At 42.8% G+C, this 20,357-nt stretch overlaps 2 protein-coding genes across 3 annotated transcripts in view; one reads left to right on the top strand and one right to left on the bottom strand.

The window, feature by feature from the left end:
• The window catches only part of LOC140455111 (butyrophilin subfamily 3 member A2-like), a 307,710-nt gene that overhangs the window by 121,946 nt on the left and 165,407 nt on the right, over positions 1 to 20,357 (bottom strand). The gene's annotated exons all lie outside the window — the stretch shown is intronic.
• Positions 1 to 20,357, top strand: part of LOC140455285 (butyrophilin subfamily 1 member A1-like) — a 100,522-nt gene that overhangs the window by 58,043 nt on the left and 22,122 nt on the right. The window contains exons 3-6 of one of the 2 annotated variants that reach the window (XM_072550029.1): positions 8,640 to 8,984; positions 12,134 to 12,415; positions 15,108 to 15,227; positions 18,708 to 18,740. In XM_072550029.1, coding sequence (XP_072406130.1) covers positions 8,640 to 8,984; positions 12,134 to 12,415; positions 15,108 to 15,227; positions 18,708 to 18,740 — 780 coding nt within the window. The remainder of the gene's footprint in view (positions 1 to 8,639; positions 8,985 to 12,133; positions 12,416 to 15,107; positions 15,228 to 18,707; positions 18,741 to 20,357) is intronic. The other variant, XM_072550030.1, reaches the window with a different exon arrangement.

Genomic DNA, 20,357 nt, shown 5'->3' with positions numbered 1-20,357 from the left:
TAGTAAGCAGTTGTATCCATCATCGACAAGATGCATTGCAGAAATTCACCAAAGCTCCTCAGACAGTACTTTCCAAACCCACATCTAGAAAGACAAAGATCGGAAATAAATGGGGCCACCACCATCTGCAAATTCTCCTCCAAGGAACTTCCTGTCCTGACTTGGAAACATATCGCTGTTCTGTCACTGTCACTGAGTCAAAGTCCTGGGACGTTCTCTCCAGTGGCCTTGGAGGACTGCTGTAGCATGTCGACATGGTTCAAGAAGGCAACTCACTACCACTACCACCACCTTCTCAAAGACAACTAGCGATGGACCATAAATCCTGGCCCAGCCAGCAATGCTCACACCCTAGAAATGATTTATTTAAATGTCGGGATAAAAATATAAACACTCTGCAGAGTATTTTCTTGGCCACGTCCAGCTAAATTTTGAAAACTGAATTACTCACAGATTGTCCCAAATGCTGATCTGTTGTCAGAGTCACTGTTAGCATTGGGATTTCTTTCTCAGCCAATCATAGCTTCTGGCTTTTAACTGCAGACAGTACAAGTGGCTCTGAACTCTTCCTGAGAACCTTCCACTTGCAGTGCTGTGGGCTTCCAGTGGGTTCTCAACTCCCACAGTTTCATGAGATGTTTCAGAGATTGAGTGAGGAAAGGCTGTTGTTATCATGGCCAGTCATCTCAGACTCTGTGAAAAACCCAGTCGCTTCATTACACCCACAAACTGGGTCCTGTGATCTTTGAAACTCCAGTCCCACAGCTCATGGACTTTCCAAGTGCAACACTTTCTCCCACTGCATCCAGTCTGCTTTACTGCAGAGAAAGTTCTTTCCAAGATTGTCCAGGATGTGTTTTTATTTTCTCCAGTCGATGATATTTTTAATTAATATTTCAGATAATAAATTAAGAAACATTTAAAACGTCACCAATGTATTGTCTGATACCTTGCCAAGCTGGATGAGAGTATTGTTCCATGGGTCTGCTGATATCCTCCGGTCCAGTTATACTTCCACAGGCGTGTCGATGGGTTGTGAATACACGTGACCCAGATTCAGGAATACCCTGATCCTGGGGATTCTCAGAGGTGCCTGGATGATATTGCTGTGAAAAGTCTGATAAACCAAACAGTGGCACTGTAGACAGGATTGGCGAGGTCACTAACGCTTTTTGGGAAAATGTTACGAGTGTTGAGGTAGCAACTGTGGCTGCATGCAGCTTGGGAAGAAATAGCTTTTGGGATTGTGGTGACTTTGTCTGACCCACCAATGATCAAAGGCACTTACACAAGAACGGATAAAGTTAAAGTTAGACTCAGTAATGGTGACTATGAAATGATTGCTGATGCTTTAAAAATCTGTCTCATTCACAAATGCCCTGGAAAACCAAGTGAATAAAAATAGAAATAATTGGAGAAACTCAGCAGGTCTGGCTGATCTGTGGGGAGTAAAAACATGTTTCAAGTCCAGTGACCTTTGCTCAGAACTGGTGAATACTGAATCATCAAGAGGCAAAAGTGAGGGTAGGTGGGAAATAAACACAAAAAATACCACCAGAGAAGAAGCACCAGTGAAACTCGAGGGAGTGAAGGCCTGTTACTGAGCGGCTGCATCCGAGGATATTAAAGAAAGTAGTTGCAGAGATAGAAGGTGCACTGACAGTAATCTTTCAAATATCCTTAGACTTGGAAAAGTTCTGGAAGATTGTAATACGGCAAATTTAACAGCCTTATCCAAAATAGGAAAGAGACAGAAAGTGGTAACTTTGGCCAGCTCGCTCAACATTTGTTACTGAGAAAATGTTAGAGTCTCCTGTAAAGAGTGTGATAGTGAAACATTTAGAAATACATAAGATGACCAAACAGAGTTAGCATGGCTTCATGAAGGGAAATCATACCTGACCAATTTATTAGAATTCATTGAGGATATAACAAGCAGAATAGATAAAGGGGAAGGAGTGGATGTGATATATTTGGATTTCCAAAAGGAATTCAAAAAGCTGTTGCAGGAAGATAGATTATTGAGGATTCTTACACCCCGTGTTCCTTCACACAAGTCATTTTTATTTCAAGTTCTACTTCCATGTGTAGGAAAAGTCAGAGACTACCCCGAATTTGGTCTTCACATGGGGCACAGTTGCCCTGTTAATAGTCAGCTGAATTCAGAGGTCAATGATGCTCTGAGTTCCCCAGTGAAATACAACATTTATACCCTTTGTGTTACAATAATTCATGCAGCATGAATGTCATTGTTTGCCACGTCTTCCTCATCTATACATCCAATCCAGTAAACATGCAATTAATGATTGACAACTCTATGGATAGCTCTAGGTCCTCCTATAATCTCATGATGTCTACCAGATGTCTTTGGGATCTTACAGTGCTTCTGGAAGTTATCGTCCTCCCCAGACATTTGCCAACTGCAGTGCATCATTTATCAATAACCTGAATAGTTGCTTTTCCCAAAGAACTCTTCCAAATTCTGTACTATGTATGGCAGATTAGGAAATACATTAATTTCTACCAATTGTTATGAAGTCTTTAAAATCAACTTGATTTAAAGTTACTGTGACACAGCTGATAAATTATGAACAACCCCTTTCTCACTTCAACCTGAGAGATCAAACAACAGTCCCTCTGACTTGCAACAGCAGGTTATGACCTTTACACGCTAATTTGGTCTTTTCCCTTCTCATTCTACAGTTGCCTGAACAGATAAAAATACTATTAGATATTCACCGAAACCTGATTAACAACACTATTGTTTCTTTCGATAGTATATCTGTATATCTAATATATCTGTACAGAGACTATAAGGCTAGCTGTGAGAATCTGCTGTGTATAACTGTCAAACCATTTCAGCCATGTTGTATTATCGAAAAAAAGTCTCAGGCAGCCATCATTTCAGCCGAGTCATGATCTGCTCCAACAAAATCTTCACATCTAAGGCTGTTCATGAGATAAGAGCCCATAGTGTTGGGGTTAGTACATTAGAATGGATAGAGAATTGCTTGTCCCACCTTTTTGACACAGTCCTCCAACCATGAAATTGGATATGTATCCGTCTTTGTCACTGCATTGACTTTGTGACAGTCCACACATAACCGCTGGGTACATCTGGTTTTGGCACCATGACTATGGGTGAGCTCCAATCACTGTAACTTATTTTGAATATGTCGTCTTGGAGCATGGATTCAATCTCCTTCTGAACCTGTGCCAACTTCACAGGGTTATGCCGATAAGGACGTTGCTTAATTGGAACAGCATCCTCAAATCTACATCATGCACAATTAGGTTAGTACTTCCCAGTTTTGTCTGTAAATCTCCCCATGTCACAATAGTAACTCTTTCAGGTCATTTCGATTTTCCTCAGGAAGTTAACTCAATAATATATCCCAATCTTTGCCAACTTCCTCATTGTCCAATTTGATTTGAGGAATGTCCAATTCAGAATCCTCTGAGCTTGGTTCTTCCTTCAGTGTTGTAATCATTCATAGCTTCTCCTCTTGCTTTCCTTCCCCGTCAAAATACCTTTTCAGCATATTCACATGGCACACTCTCTGTGAGATTTCTTCCTGTCTGAAATCCCTATCAAATAGTTCACTTCATTCAATTTCCTTTTGATTTGATAAGGTCCACTAAACCTTGCTTTTCAGTGCTCACCTGTTACTGGAAGTAACACCAATACCTTATCCCCAATGACAAAATTGTGAGTTTTTGATTTCTTGTCTGCTTCCTGTTTCATTGCATGCTGTGATACCTTTAAATACTGTCTATGCAAACTCCCCAGCTCTCTTTAATCATTCTCTACAATTTGACACATAGTCCAAATGTGTGGTCTCTGAATTCTCACTTAGTAATTTCTCCTGAATCAATTTTAACGGTCCTCTTAATTCATGCCCTAAAAGCTAATTCAAATGGACTGAATTTGGTCGATTCATTTGCTGCATCTCTGATCGCAAAAAGTAAAAATGGAATTCCCTTATCCCAACCATCTGGCTAATCCTGACCGTCAGCCCTCAACATGGTCTTTAACGTTTGGTGCTATCTCTCTTGTACTCCCTGCGATTCTGGATGGTTCACAGTCAGTTTGAACTGTTTTATTCCGAATCTGTCCATGACTTCCTTGAATAGTTTGGATGTGAAGTTTGATCCTTGATCTGACTGTATCTCCATTGGCAGTCAGTATCAAGGAAAAAAATTGATTAATTCCTCTACAATCCTTTAGCTGTGATAATGGGACGGTCTCTGGAATTCTGGTCGATACATCATTATTGTTAATAAATACTGATTCGCACTTTCTGTTTGAGGTAGGGGACCTACACAATCAATCAAGACTCTTGTAAAAGGTTCTTCAAATGCTGAATTGGTATTAAAGGTGCACATTTTATTACTGCCTGTGGTTTTCCAGTTACCTGACATATATCAACCCCACCACCATATAGCCCAACATTTCAACTCCCCCTCTCACTCTGCCAAGGACATCCAGGTCCTGGGCCTCCTCCACTGCCACTCCCTCACCACCCGACACCTGGAGGAAGAACGCCTCATCTTCCCCCTCGGAACACTCCAACTCCAACCCCAGGGCATCAATGTGGACTTCACCAGTTTCCTCATTTCCCCATTCCCCCACCTCACCCCAGTTCCAACCTTCCAGCTCAGCATCATCCCCATGACCTGTCCTACCTGCCAATCTCCCTTCCCACCTATCTGATCCACCCTCCTCTCTGACGTATCACCTCCATCCCCACCCCCATCCACCTATTGTACTCTTTGCTACCTTCTCCCCAGCCCCACCCACCCTCCCATTTATCTCTCCACCCTGGAGGCACCCTGCCTTTAGTCCTGATGAAATGTCGAGTTTCCTACTCCTCGGATGCCGCCTGACCTGCTGTGCTTTTCGAGCACCACTCTAATCGAGACTGACATGTATGACATGTCTGGCAAAATTCAAATCTATCCTTGTGCCGTCCAGGCTGGTAAAAATGTATTTGTGTTTTAGCCTGTGTTTTCCTCACTCCTAAATGACCTCCAAGTGGTAGCTTAGATTACCTACACAGGCCATTTGGCATAACAACTCCACATCGACCCTCCGAAGAGTAACCCACCCAGACCCACTTCCATACATCTATCCCTGACTAATACACCTAACACTATGGGCAATTTCACATGGCCAATTCACCCAACCTGCACATCTTTGGACTGTTGGAGGAAACCCACGCTGACACAGGGAGAGTGTGCAAACTCCACACAGACAGTCATCTGAGGTGGGAATTGAACCCAGATCCCTGGCAATATGAGTTTCAGTGCTTACCACTGAGCCCCAGTGCCACCACTCATGTGACACTTGCTGAGGTTTCTATACCCCACTGGCAAAACAATCTGATGAATGTCTGCCCATTTCTCATCTGCTTGAATATGTGATGGTCTCCATTTCCACATTATGACATCATTTTGCAGGTAATAACTTGCAGGGATACATTCCGACTACTTCATGGTCTATGCACACCAGGTCAGGCAGCATCCGAGGAGCAGGAGAATTGACCTTTCGAGCGAAAGTTCTTGATTCCTGATAAAGAGTTTATGCTCAAAACATCGATTCTTCTGCTCCTCGGATGCTGCCTGACCTGCTGAGCTTTTCCAGCATCACACTCTTGACTGTGATATCTCCAGCACCTGCAGTCCTCACTTTCTCCTCCTTTATGGTCTCTGCCTTTTTACACAACTGCTTTAAATTTTTATCTTTTCTGCCATCACTCAATGAGCTCAGCAGAGTCAGAGCTAAAGATACTTGCATGTTTACCTGTTTGCTCCTGTTCTGAACCACTTATTTAATCGAAAACAGTCTCTACTAATGTACTTCAGCTTCCTGATCTGTGCCCTTTGACCTCTCCTGCTTCAGCTTGTGACACTGTGATCTTGTTACTACACAATCAGGGGAGATTCCTGGATAAACATCCTGCATTGCTTCAGTTGCCTGCGTCTCCACTGGCTTTTCAACTAGAGTAGGCAGCACGCCTACTGGTGAATCAGCGATATCATTCGCAAGAACAAATTGTATTCCTGGAGCTGAGAGTTTGTCCAGTACTCCTACCACAAATTCTACACTCTTCTGGAAGCATCCAGGAGAGTTTTCTAGAGCAGTATGTCAATAGTCCAACGAGGGAAGAGGCCGTATTGGATCTGGGACTGGGGAATGAGCCAGGACAGGTGGGAGAAGTTGTGGTGGGGGATTTATTTGGAAACAGTGACCACAATTCTGTAAGTTTTAGAATACTCGTAGATAAAGATGAGAGTGGTCCTAAGGGAATAGTAAAAAACTGAGCCAAGGGCCAATTATATCAAAATTAGGCAAGAGCTGGGAAATGTGGATTGGGCACAGCTATTTGAAGGAAAGTCCACATTTGAGATGTGGGAGGTTTTCAAAGATAGGTTAGTGGTAGTGCAGGATAGGCATGTCCCATTGAAGGCAAAGGATAGGAAGGGCAAGATTCATGAACCGTGGATGACAGGAGGAATTGTACGACTAGCCAAGAGGAAAAGGGAAACATACATAAGGTCTAGGCAGCTAAGAACAGAACAGGCCCTGGAGGAATATCAGAAGAGTAGGACAAATCTTAAACGAGGAATCAAGCGGGCTAAAAGGGGTCATGAGATAACTTTAGTGAGCAGAATTAAGGAAAATCCCAAGGCCTTTTATTCTTATATAAGAAGCAAGCAGGTAACTAGAGAAAGGATTGGTCCACTAAAGGATAATGAAGGAAGGTTGTGTGCCGAATCTGAGAGAATGGGTGAGATTCTGAATGATTACTTTGCATCAGTGTTCACTGAGGAGAGAAACATGATGAATCTTGAGATTAGAGATAGCAGTTTGATTAGTCTGCATCGCTTTGACATAAGTCGAGAAAGTGTGTTGGGTAGGCTAGAGGTTATTAAGGTGGACAAATCCCCAGGACCGAATGGGATCTATCCCAGGTTGCTGAGGGAGGTGAAAGAGGAAATAGCTGGGGCCCTGACAGATATATTTGTGGTATTCTTAAATACAGGTGAGGTGCCGGAGGACTGGAAGGTTGCTCATGTTGTTGCCCTGTACAAGAAGGGTAGTAGGGAGAACCCGGGTCTCTCACAGCGCCAGAGACCCGGGTTCAATTCCCGCCTCAGGCAACTGTCTGTGTGGAGTTTGCACATCCTCCCCTTTTCTGCATGTGTTTCCTCCAGGTGCTCCGGTTTCCTCCCACAGTCCACACATGTGCAGGTTAGGTGAATTGGCCATGCTAAATTGCCGGTAGTGTTAGGTGAAGGGGTAAATGTAGGGGAATGGGTCTGGGTGGGTTGCTGTTCGGAGGGATGGTGTGGACATGTTGGGCCGAAGGGCCTGTTTCCACGCTGAAAGTAATCTAATCTAAATCCAAATAAAAACATGAAAGCCGAAGGTATTATCTGTTTCGGGGTAAACAAAAAGGGCTCCGATAAGTCATTCACCCTTCACCAACTCAGACCCTCTGGAACCTGAGCTATTTCACAACCTCTCTGAAGAAAATGAAGGGCGCAGTAACTTTGAGAAAATCAAGGACCAGCTCTGAGAAAAAGGACCAGTTCTGAGAAAAAAGACCAGCTCTGAGATAAAGGACCAGCTCTGAGGAAAGGACAGGCTCTGAGATAAAGGACCAGTTCTGAGATAAAGGACCAGCTCTGAGATAAAGGACCAGCTCTGAGAAAAAGGACCAGCTCTGAGAAAAAGGACCAGTTCTGAGAAAAAAGACCAGCTCTGAGATAAAGGACCAGCTCTGAGAAAAAGGAGCAGGTTCATGACAAAAGGAATCATGGGATAGAGGTATTGAGGAAGAATATATTGCATGATCTATTGAAATAGTTGAGCCACCGAATGGCTGCCTTAAGTTCCTGTTTCATTACTTCTTATTGATGTAAGTTTTAACTTTGATTGCTGCAGTAATGAGTTAAAATGTAAAATCTTGTCCATTTGTTCATTCTTTTGAGGTAATTTGTGGATTTTTCTCTTGACAGGAATCATGACATGGGACTTTACATGGAATATTGACATGTAAATATATAAGGTCATAGAATAGAATCATAGAATCCCTACCGTGTGGAAACAGGCCCTTTGGCCCAACAGGTCCACACTGCCACTCTAAAGAGTAAGCCACCTAGACCCATTCCCCCACCCTCATATCCGATATTTACCCCTGATTAATGCACCTAACCTACACATCCCTGAACACTTGGGGCAATTTAGCATGGCCAATTCACCGAACTTGCACATCTTTGGACTGTGGGAGGAAACCGGAGACACAGGGAGAATGTGCAAACTCCACACAGACAGTTGCCAAAGGCTAGAATTGAACCCGGGTCCCTGGTGCTGTGAGGCAGCAGTGCTAACCACTGAGCCACTGTGCCGTAAAAGTTACAAATTAAAACATTCCGCAGAAATATTCCAAATTAACTACTACTTGATGGTTTAAAATCAGAATCGAAAACTTAATGAATTCAAGTTCATTCGCAAATGCAGTTCTGAAAGAATTTTATATTGTAGGGCAGTGTATATTTTAGAAAATCAGCTGTTTTCAATGTAATTTTGTTCTGAGTACAGAATTTTATGTTTTATTGTTGTTGTTCACTAGGTCACTTCCTTGTTGGACCTGGTGAACCGATTGAAACCACTGTGGGTGAAGATGCTCTATTGGAATGCCAGCTTGTGCCAGATATATCTGCCAGCAACATGTTGGTGAAGTGGTTTAAATCAGGCCTTGATTCCCCAGTTCACGTGTACAGCCATGGGGAAGATGATGCTGCTGCTCAGCACAGGAAATACAGAGGGAGGACTGAACTGTTGAAAAATGAACTGACCAAAGGAGCCATTTCTCTTCGAATAAAGAACACAACAATTTTCGATGGAGGGAAATACAGATGTCTCGTTGATAGCGGAACCTTTTCTGAAGAAACTGCAGTCATACTGAATGTCAGAGGTTTGTACATTCAGTAATATTTCTGTCTTCTAAAGCCCAGTTTAAATTATTTAATATTTTAATATTCAGCAATTAAATTACCTTTTGTTATACATAAATATGAAATAAGGCATGGAAATAGACTATCTCCATCTCCATTCCTGTTCTAGATATTCTCATTTGTCCCTGGGTATTGTTATTTGTCATGGTTGTGAGAGTTAGGTCTTTGAGATCTTGCTGTCCAGCTATTTTACAGGAACCAGTTTCAAAGAAGCAGGGCCACCACTTCGACTGGGACAACACATCAATCCGAGGACCAGCCAAACAGAGACACGCATGAGAATTCCTAGAAGCATGGCATTCCAACCGGAACTCTATCAACAAACACATTGAGTTTGACTCCACCTACCACCCCTTAAGAAAAAGAACAGGAAGTGACATCATCACAGGAAGTGACACCATCAACCCAAAGAAACCCAAACATATAAATAGAAAGCAGGAATGATGGACAGTGCTTGACTCGGAGGCCCATTGAAGATGTTACCTCGTCAGTGAGGAAATGTCTGGAAATGAACCTTCCAGCTCAGTGAGCGAACTTACACGCAGAATCTCAACCTGAGCTACAAATCTTCCAAAACACACTGTGACCATTCTTAATGTCTGTCCTTCCACAGGCTCTGGGGTAGAATGTTTCAGACTCTCACTACCCTCTGAGTGCAGATATTCCTCTTCATTGCAGTCTGAAGTGGATTCCTGCTTATTCTGAGGACATAAATGAACCAGATGAACTTTTACCATGACTAACAGTCATTTCATGGTCACCATTAAATAATTCAGGCACCAACAACTGTTGCATCCTTTTATTTTTATTTTTATTTGTGGCAGATACGTTTAATGTTCAGTTGACACACAAAAAATGATGTTGCTGTTCTCAGACAGCTAACGAAACAGAATGTCCCCAAACTCTATGTCTTGAAATGTAGTGAACATCCCTGCTTGGTGTACTGGTCATATTAGCCCTTCTAGGTATGACACTTATACTTGGAATACACATAAATGATATGATGAAAATTGGCCTGATTAGAACATTTGCTGATGACACAAAAATCGATGGAGTTACAGAACATTATTATAGGATACAGCAGGCTATAGATCAGCTGGAAAGTTGGACGGAGAAATAGCAGATGCTGTTTAATCCAGACAAATGTGAGGTGATGCAATTTGGGAGGTCAAATGCGATGCAAGATGAAAATGTAATGTAAATGGCAGGACCTTGATATACAGAGGGATCTTGAGGCGTCAATCTGTAGTTCCCTGAAAGGGGATAACCAAGTGGATAAGGTAGTAATGAAGGCGTACTGAATGCTTACCTTCATTGGTCATTGAGAATAAACATTGGCAAGTCATTTGCTTTACAAGACTTTACATGGGCCCCATTTGGCATATTGTTTGCAGTTTTGGTCACCTCGCTATAGGAAGGATTTGGAGGCTATTGAGAGGGTGCAAAAGTGGTTGACCAGGATGTTTCTGGATTGCTGAGTATGCAATTATGTGTTTTCCATCCACACAACTGGGCTCTGTTTCCCACAGGATGGAAGTGCAAATTTCACCTCAGCAACAGGTGAATTGGCCATGCTACATTGCCCGTAGTGTGAGGTAAGGGGTAAATGCAGGGATATGGGTGGGTTGCACTTCAGTGGGGCGGTGTGGACTTGTTTCCGAAGGGCCTGTTTCCACACTGTAAGTAATCTAATCTAATCAATGTGAGAACTTTAAGTTCCAATTTAAATACCAAGAGACAAAAAGACATGAAGAAATCAGATTCCCACAAAAATCCAACTGTTTGTCGTTATCCTTTAGAGAAAAAAAACCTGCTGTACCTCCCCAGGCTGGGCCAGTACATCCCACACCAAGTGGCTGCGACATTCAGTAATATCCAACCTGGTATCTGGTTTCAGGAGAAGACTCACCACCACATGGGCTGATAATATCTTTCCATGTTCCTTTGACTGTGTAAAGCTACCTTCCAACCTGAGGAAGGGGGTAAATGATGGCCTTGCTTGCAATGCCTCAATGTGAATAATAGTTCAAAGCACATTCTCCCTCAGCAGCTTTCCCTTCCTCCCACTCACTCACAGACTGTCACCTCAAATCCCATCCAAATGTCCCTGAACAATGGGAGGTGAGTTTTTGCCCTGCTGGGATCCTGTCCTCCTGCTTCTCCAATTCCAACTACTGCTCCCAAAAATAAGTCCTAATTTCAATCCAGTTCTAGAGACAATGTTCAAAGATGAATAGGATGGATTTGGCAGCAGTTTTGTTATTTAACAACCTAAAGGCATTTCTCATGCCTTCCTGCTGAGCTTTTCTCCGATTCACATACCCATCCAGATGCCCTTTAAATGTTGTAATTATACCAGCGTCTCCCACTTTCTCCTACTCATATACCCGTACAGTATTGTAATTGTACCAGTCTCCACCACTTCAACTGGCAGCTCATTCCATATGCGCGCACACCCTCTGCGTGAAAATATTGCCCCACAGGTTCCTTTTAAATCTTTCCCCTCTCACCTTAAACCTATGCTCTCTAGTTTTTGACTCCCAGCCCAGGGAAAAGACCATCTCTATTTATCCATACCCCTCATGATCTTGTAAACCTTTATAAGGTCACCCCTCAGCCTCTGACGCTCCAGGGAAAACAGCCCCAGCCTGTTCAGCCTCTCTCTATTATTCAAACCGGCCAATCCTGGCAACATCCTCGAAAATATTTTCTGAACTCTTTCCATTTTACAAATTCTTTCCTATAGCAGGGAAACCAGAATTGCACTTAATATTCCAGAAGTGGCCTAACCAATGTCCTGAACAGCAGCACCATCACGTCCCAACTCCTATATTCAATGCACTGACTTATGAGGCAAACATACCAAACACCTTCCTCACGATCCTATCTACCTGCGATTCAGTTTTCAAGGAATGAATGTTATCTGATTTATAACAAATGTTGTTTCGTCACAGTTCTATCTGGACATATTCTGAGATAAAGTGTAGTTCATAGTCTCACTAAAGCTCGTAAAAAGCAATAATTATATACCTCTCAATACATGAAATGAGCAGTTCCAACAAACTACAGCACGTGTTCCTCATGTTTGCTATTTCTGTGTTGATTCCAGGTTTGGGTCATCAGCCCTGGATCCAGATGAAGGGATATCATGAAAATGGAATCCAGGTTGTGTGTAAATCCAGTGGATGGTTCCCAAGGCCAGAAATACAGTGGATCAGTGAAGAGGGACTTATTTTATCACAAGCTGAACCAAGTTATGAGCAGGACCCTAATGGTCTTGTCAATGTCCAGAGTATCATTGTCGTTACAAAACAATCAACAAACAGGTTTAAGTGTGTTGTGCAGAATAAAGATTTGGGAATTACACGAGAAGCCCCTATCAGGATATCAGGTTTGTAAATGAGAATGTGTAATCAAGAAAGTTAAAGGTGATTTAAAATCTACCATAGATCACATTGTGTGTTTAACTGTCCCCAAGGTGCCCTCACACGGTAATCCATTCATTCTGTGTAGGAACATAAGTCACTTTGCCACAGTAGGAGATACGAAATCAGAGGACTAAATGCTTGGTTAAAGAGACAGGTTTAAGAAATGGTTTCTAAAGCCTGGGCCCTTGGCAACATAAGGTGGTACCACAAATGTGGAGCATTTAAAGCTGGGGTTGGGTCTGGGGGTCGATATTAATGAGCAGAGATGCCTTGGAGAGTTTGGGGGTGGAAGTGATAGGGAAGGCAAGGGCATGGAGAAACTTGTAAACAGAGATGAGACTTTTAAAATTAAGATGTTGTTTGACATTGGCTGGTCAGGTCCACACCCCCCTACGATCCACCCTCCCATTCTGGCACTTTCCCCTGCCACCGCAGGAACTGTAAAACCTGCACCCACACCTCCTCCCTCACCTCTATCCAAGGCCCTAAAGGAGCCTTCCACATCCATCAAAGTTTCACCTGCACATCCACCAATATCATTTATTGTATCCGTTGCTCCCGATGTGGTCTCCTCTACATTGGGGAGACAGGGCGCCTCCCAGCAGAGCGCTTTAGGGAACATCTCCGAGACACCCGCACTAATCAACCAAACCGCCCCGTGGCCCAACATTTCAACTCCCCCTCCCACTCTGCCGAGGACATGGAGGTCCTGGGCCTCCTTCACCGCCGCTCCCTCACCACCAGACGCCTGGAGGAAGAACGCCTCATCTTCCGCCTCGGAACACTTCAACCCCAGGGCATCAATGTGGACTTCAACAGCTTCCTCATTTCCCCTTCCCCCACCTCATCCTAGTTTCAAACTTCCAGCTCAGTAACTGTCTCCTTGACTTGTCCGACCTGCCTAGCTCCTTTTCCACCTATCCACTCCACCCTCTCCTCCTTGACCTATCACCTTCATCTCCTCCCCCATTCACCCATTGTACTCTATGCTACTCTCTCCCCACCCCCACCCTCCTCTAGCTTATCTCTCCATGCTTCAGGCTCACTGCCTTTATTCCTGATGAAGGGCTTGTGCCAGAAACGTCGATTTCGCTGCTCGTTGGATGCTGCCTGAACTGCTGTGCTCTTCCAGCACCACTAATCCAGTAATTGGCTTCCTTTCGTCAATCAGGAAAAAAAACTCCTTCCTAATATCTCTTCATTTGACCTATTATCCATTATTATCAGATAATTGCTTTGTGAAGCACTTTAGAATTTGTTAAATGTAGCCTGGAAAAGGATAATATACAAACTTAGAACCCCCCAGAATTTGCCAGCTGCCTTATGTGTCTCTGTCAGTGCTGTAATACACCAGCCCCTGACTCCATCAGAATTCACAGCATCAAGGGATCGACTCACAAATTAAATGTGGCTCAGACACATTTGAGATAAACACAGGAAATGCTGGAAAAACCTCACAGTTCTGGCAGTGTCTGTGGAGTTTCTCTCTCCACAGATGCTGACACATTGGCTGAGTTTCTCCAGCACTTTCAGTGCTTCTTTGTTTCAGATTTCCAGCATTCACAGTATTTTGCTTTCGTTTGACACTTTTGAGGCACCTTCCCAGACAGAGAGGTCAAGTCAGGTCAGCTTATTGGTCCTACGAGTTCTGGAATACAAATTTAGAGATGGAACTTAAATTATTTATTCATAAAATAATTTATTTTCAGAGATCATAGAATCCCTACCGCATGGAAAATAGCCATTCGGCCTAACAAGTCCACACTGACCCTCTGAAGAGTAACCCACCCCAGACCCATTATTCTACCCTATTACTCTACATTTACCCCTGACTAATGCACCTAACCTACACATCCCTGAACACTGTGGGAAATTAATATGGCCAATTCACCTAATTCATCTTTGGACTGTGGAAGGAAACGGGAGCAACCCCACACAGACACGGGGAGAATGTGCAAACTCCACACAGATAGTTACTCGAGGTTGGACTCGAACCCAGGACCCTGGTGCTGTGAGGCAGCAGTGCTAACCACTGAACCACCATGCCACCCATTTGATTTTCAGATGTTATGCCAGTGCCAATGTTAAATTCCTTGCCCTTATAGAGAGAAGCATTATCATCATTGGGCAGCATGGTGGCTCAGTGGTTAGCACTGCTGCCTCACAGCCCCAGGGTCCCAGGTTCGATTCCAGCCTCGGGTGACTGTCTGTGTGGAGTTTGCACATTCTCCCTGTGTCTGCGTGGGTTTCCTCCGGGTGCTCCGGTTTCCTCCCACATTCCAAAGTTGTGCAGGTCAGGTGAATTGGTCATGCCGAATTGCCCATCAGTGTTAGTGTTAGGAGGAAGGTGGTTCTGGGTGGGTTGCTCTTCAGAGGATTGGTGTGGACTGGTTGGGCCGAAGGGCCTGATTCCACACTGTAAGGAATCTAATCTAATCATCAGTAGCAGTGATTGAAATGAGCAGGGGCTCCACCCCCACTTGATTAATTAATAAGTTGAGTGTTGGTGTTTCTGGGTATTTGCTGTTATATCAGGAGATTCCTGGAAGGACTCTGCACATCTCATGCACAGTCACAACGAGTAAAGATTTTGTAATACTCATGCACATGCTGCAGAAAATCCAGTTGTCTAACTCCGTGGCTTTGACTTTACAGATGAGATCTTCCCTGGTGTCCCTGACTGGCTGGTACCATTGCTCGTGACCATCCTTTGTGTAACTGTTGGCATTGCTGCTGTGGCTTACTGGAGTGTGAAAAACCATCGACACATTAAAGGTACAGTCTCAGTGTAACACTGACTAAGGACAATGAAGATACAAGCCTGGAAACCCACGGGGGATTTCCCAGACTCTGTCAGTAAAGCTGTGAGCCATAAACAACCCAGTGGAATTTCAGGACCACAGCATTACCCCAGTACAATGTGTGTGTTTCAGTGTTAAATGTTTAGGGAATGGTGGTGTGAAGGCCTGGTCACATTGAAATGAAGAACAAAGGAATAAGTGTGATTCCCGTCTCCAGAATAGGAAACGTTTCTTAAATAGATGCTACCTGATGAATATTTAATTATAACATTCCTGTTGTAAATAAGTGTTGCATTTTCTTGAGCAAATGTGAAACCGAAATAATCCAGGACAGCACCAACAAATGGAGCAGTATTTTACTGTTTCAGCTGGAAGAGAAAACCCACAGTGCTGGAAAAACTCAACAACTCTGACAGCAGCTGTGGAGAGAAACACAGAGTTCGTGTTTCGAGTTGTTTGGAACTGAACAGCGGTGGAAATGTGAAGGCTTTTATGCTGTTTAAAAATTGGGAAGTGTTGATACAACAAAAAGGGAGGTTGGAGAAATGTGAGAGGGTGACAGGGATTCAATATCCAAGGTGTCACAGAAGAGAGGAATGATAATTTCCTGATGAAGGGCTTATGCCCAAAGCATCAATTCTCCTGCGGCTTGGATGCTGCCTGAGCTGCTGTGCTTTTTCAGCACCACACTCTCAAAGTGAAAAAAACAAACCAGGGGAGGTGTTCATGGGAGAATTAGAGTCAGCTCTGACTGAAAGCAAATACATGAGAACGTAATACAGCCACTGGAGGAACAATATCCTCAATGGAAGACAGAGTTCCTGATTGGAACGTTAAACTCAGTGTTCAGTGCAGGGGCTGTCAGGTGCCTAAATGGAAAATGAGGTGCTGTTTTTCCAGTTGTGTTGGACTTCACTGGTAACAACATTAGGCCTAAGGCAGGAACATGAGCAATGAGAGGATGATGAAGTCTGTAAATGACAAACAGCCAAAATCTCAGGGTCATGCATGTGGATTGAGCAGAGGTACTCTGCTAAGCAGGTACCCAGTCTCCCAGTGTGGGGGTGATGGACTGAGATCAGTGATTACAGTCGGCTCAGTTAAAAGATGTTCAGGGGAATAGCTGCTTCACCTGGAAGAAATATTTGGTACCTTGGATAGTGAGGAAAGGAGAGGTAGAAAGGGAGATGTTACACGTATGGGAAACCATGGGAGAGAGACAAGGTATTGGGGATGATAACAGAGGGGACCAGGGAGAGAACAATCCCTGCAGATTGGGGAGTCAAAGGGAAGATGTGTTTGGTCGTGGCATCATGTTGGAGCTGGTGGAAATGACAGAGGAAGATCCTTGAATCTTTGGAGTGTGGATTATGAGGACAAGGTGCAACCTGTTGCTATTCTGGGAGGGAGGGAGGGAGGGAGAGGGAGAGGGGGAGGGGGAGGGGGAGGGGACAGTGTAGAAATGTCTGAAATGGGTTAGGCACTGTGAGGGCCCTGTTATCTCAGTGGGGAAGGGGCTGATCCTCGGTTGAGGTAAAAGTAAGACATTTTGGATGCACCAGAGTGGAAGGTGTCATATACAGATGTGAGAAGGAAACTGGAAGCAGGGTGAGAGGTTATGTATTCAAAGTAGATGTGAGAATCTGTGAACTTGTGATAGATATTAGTGAACAGGATAATCCCAGAAATGGAGATGGAGAAGTCAAGGAAGGGAAGGGAAGAGAAGAATCAGAGATTGTCAGATGAAGGTGAGGGAAAGGTGGAAATTGGAGGCAAAGTTGATGACTGTTTCCAGTGTTGCACCAGGGCAAGAAATGGCACCAATGCAGTTATTGACCGGAGAAAGAGTTGTGGAAGGGGGGCCTGAGTCGGTCTGGAACAAAGAATGTTCCAGATTCCCCAGAAAAAGACAGGCCTCACTCAGTACTTATACCTTCCCTGCTGTCATTTTAATTCACGATGAGGAGGAACCAGTGTTTTAACTGGGATGGACAAAGTTAAAAATCACACAACACCAGGTTATAGTCCAACAGGTTTATTTGAAACCATAAGCTTTCAGAGCTCCCACTCCTTCCTCAGGTAGCTCGTGAGAGAGAATACATCGGATACAGAATTTATAGTTAAAGGTCAAAGCTTTGTACAATTTATATGAATGTATTAGTAGCCATCTTGCTATTTTAAACTCTTTAATCATTTAGAATGGAGGTGCAGGTTTGGACTGATTAATATGTAGATCCCTGCCCCAAGCTAACCTCTGGTTTTATCAGAACAGAGGTGACACCTTTGGTCAGACAATGCATTTTAGGTGTGATGCCATGTTTCACATCTATTTGTATCTCATCCTGAAGCCAGACTGGTTTTATTCCCAATGTGGGAATTTATAAATCATTGGGGTGAGTGTGCATTTGCAGCTTTGCATTTGTTTTGTTTTGTTCAAAAAGTGCACAATCTGTCGACACTCAGTTAATGTGGCCCTTTATAAACTCCTACTTTGGGAATAAAACCTTGAAAGACTTGAAACGTGGCGTCACACCTAAAATGTATTGTCTGACCGAAGGGTGTCACCTTTATTCTGATAAAGCCGAAGGTTATCTTGAGGCAGGGATTTACATATTAATTAATCGAAACCTGCAGATCCACTCTTACTGATTAGAGTTAATATCCATCTAGGTTTGTTCAACACATTCACATAATTTGTATGACCCTTTGATCTTTTACTATAAATCCTGTGTCCCATGTATTCTCTCTCACGAGCTGCCTGAAGAAGGAGTGGGGGCTCTGAAAGCTTGTGGTTTCAAATAAACCTATTGGACTCTAACCTGGCGTTGTGTGATTTAAAAAATTTAATACATGACATTCCTGTTACAGTTCTCCCTGTATTGAGTCGGGAATCAAGACAATTTATGGATTTCATATGCCATTGCCTGATCTTTACGTTCTTTTATCTTTTTTTCGAAAGGTGTTTAAGATTTGAAATTTTCATTTTACCACAAAGATACAAACTCCTTAAAGTGTAAAATCGCATCTGCTATCCTCATCTGACTCCCCTACGACCCCCAGTTCTGGTGACATTTTGTCACCTGGTGCCTCAGTATCATGTTCAGAAACATTCCCCTCGAGTGAATTGCACACACACTGATTTCTTTCTGTCACATTTTTATTGCAGCTCAGGTTTTTTTGTGTATGTAAAAATAATTGAGTTACAATGGCTCAGGAGTGATATTTTCTTTTTATCAGGATATTCTTTTCCCCACGTTTCTTCAACCAGTTTGAGAAAATTTCTGATGTTTAAATTCAGTTTTCCATCTCCCACTTCATCCTCCTTGTTACACAAACCATCTACACAGTAAAACCCCACAGTACATGAAGCACAACACAGTTTATTAGTCACTGAAAGAGAGTAAATTAAATTATTTTTCCTAATACTCATGATAATATTTCTGTATCTTTGTAGGACTGAAACTTCAGAAATCATTCATAGAATGCGGTAAGAATTTATGATTAACATATTGACCCGACATAAGAAATGTGGATTTTGGAATGATCACAAGTATAATTGAACATGTTACATCTTAAACCTTTTATTATCAGTTGTTAACATATTTCAATGATGTGACTAATACCCTGTGAGACTAAGTATGTAAGTTAGCTCACTGAGCTGGAAGGTTTATTTTCAGACGTTCTGTCACCATGACTAGGTCACATCATCAGTGAGGCTCTCTGGTGAAGCGCTGGTGGGATGTCCCGCCTCTATTTATAGCTCTTGGTTTCTTAAGGTGGGTGATGTCATTTCCAGTTCTTTTTTTCAAGGGAAGGTGGATGGGACCTCAGTCAATGTGTTTATTGATGGAGTTCTGGTTAGAATGCCATGCCTCTAAGAATTCTCGTGCGTGTCTTTGTTTTGACTGTCCTAGGATGTGTGTGTTGTCCCAGTCAAAGTGGTCTCCTTCTTTGTCTGTATGTATGGAAACTAGTGATAGAGGATTGTGTCTTTTGGTGGCCAGTTGGTATTCATGTATCCTGTTGACAAGTTTCCTGCTTGTTTGTCCAATGTAGTGTTTTTACAGTTGTTGCATGGTATCTTGTAAATGACATTAGCTTTGCTGATGGTATCTAATGGATCCTTTAGGTGCATCAGTCGCTGTTTAAGTGTTTTGGTAGGTTTGTGGGTTACCATGATGCCAAGGGGTCTGAGTAATCTGGAAGTCATTTCTGATATGTCTTTGATGTGAGGTAATGGAGCGATAGTTTTTGGTTGCATTGTGTCTGCTAGTTTGGGTTTGTTTCTGAGGAATTAGTGGATTGTGTTTATTGGGTACCCATTACATACTTATCATCAACCTGAGCTTCAAATCTTCACAAACATCGCTAACAATGTGAGACTCTTCACTTTAAGATACTCACTCAGGCTTAGTTTATTTTGACCCAATAATTAAAGGAGAAAAAAAATTGAACACTTACTTTAAAACATTTAATACTTAAAAATAAACTAACTCTTTATTTAGATACGGATTGAAATTAGAGATGGATTGAAAATGATCATGGAAATAATTCACAGAATTAATGTGTTGAGAAGGAAACTGAGAAATTAATTTTAAAAGATTTCTATTATTTGAAGTCCAGCAAATAAATGCTTCAACAATATTTACATCAGAATGCACAAACATATTTCCAATAATTAGTATCTTGTGTGATTGAGATAATACATGAACCTACATCTGAGGTTGAAAATATTGTGTCCCATGATGACAATCAATATCGGAAATAAACTGAATTCTAGGGATGTAAAGTTTTGTCAGAGATTAACACAGGGAATAATTTTAGGTGAGGGGCAGTAGGTTTTCGGTGTCTTTGAGGAAGTCCCTTTTCACCAGAGGGTGGTGGGAATCTGGGATACACTGCCTGGGAGGGTAGGAGAGGGGGAACCTCACAACCTTTAAAAACTATGTCATAACATTCAAGGCTATGGGCCAAGAGCTGGAATGTGGGATCAGTGGAGATAGGATGGTGCAGAATCCATAGGCTGAAAGGACTGAATTACTCAATAACCAATACATGGACTACATTTACTTTTCTCTGCAACTTTCCCATTCCCCCAGATTCT

The sequence above is a fragment of the Chiloscyllium punctatum genome, chromosome 30 (genome assembly GCF_047496795.1).
Source record: "Chiloscyllium punctatum isolate Juve2018m chromosome 30, sChiPun1.3, whole genome shotgun sequence".
NCBI lineage: Eukaryota > Metazoa > Chordata > Chondrichthyes > Orectolobiformes > Hemiscylliidae > Chiloscyllium > Chiloscyllium punctatum.
The sequence above is the reverse complement of the archived record's forward strand: the minus strand, read 5'-3'. Positions and strand labels throughout refer to the sequence as shown.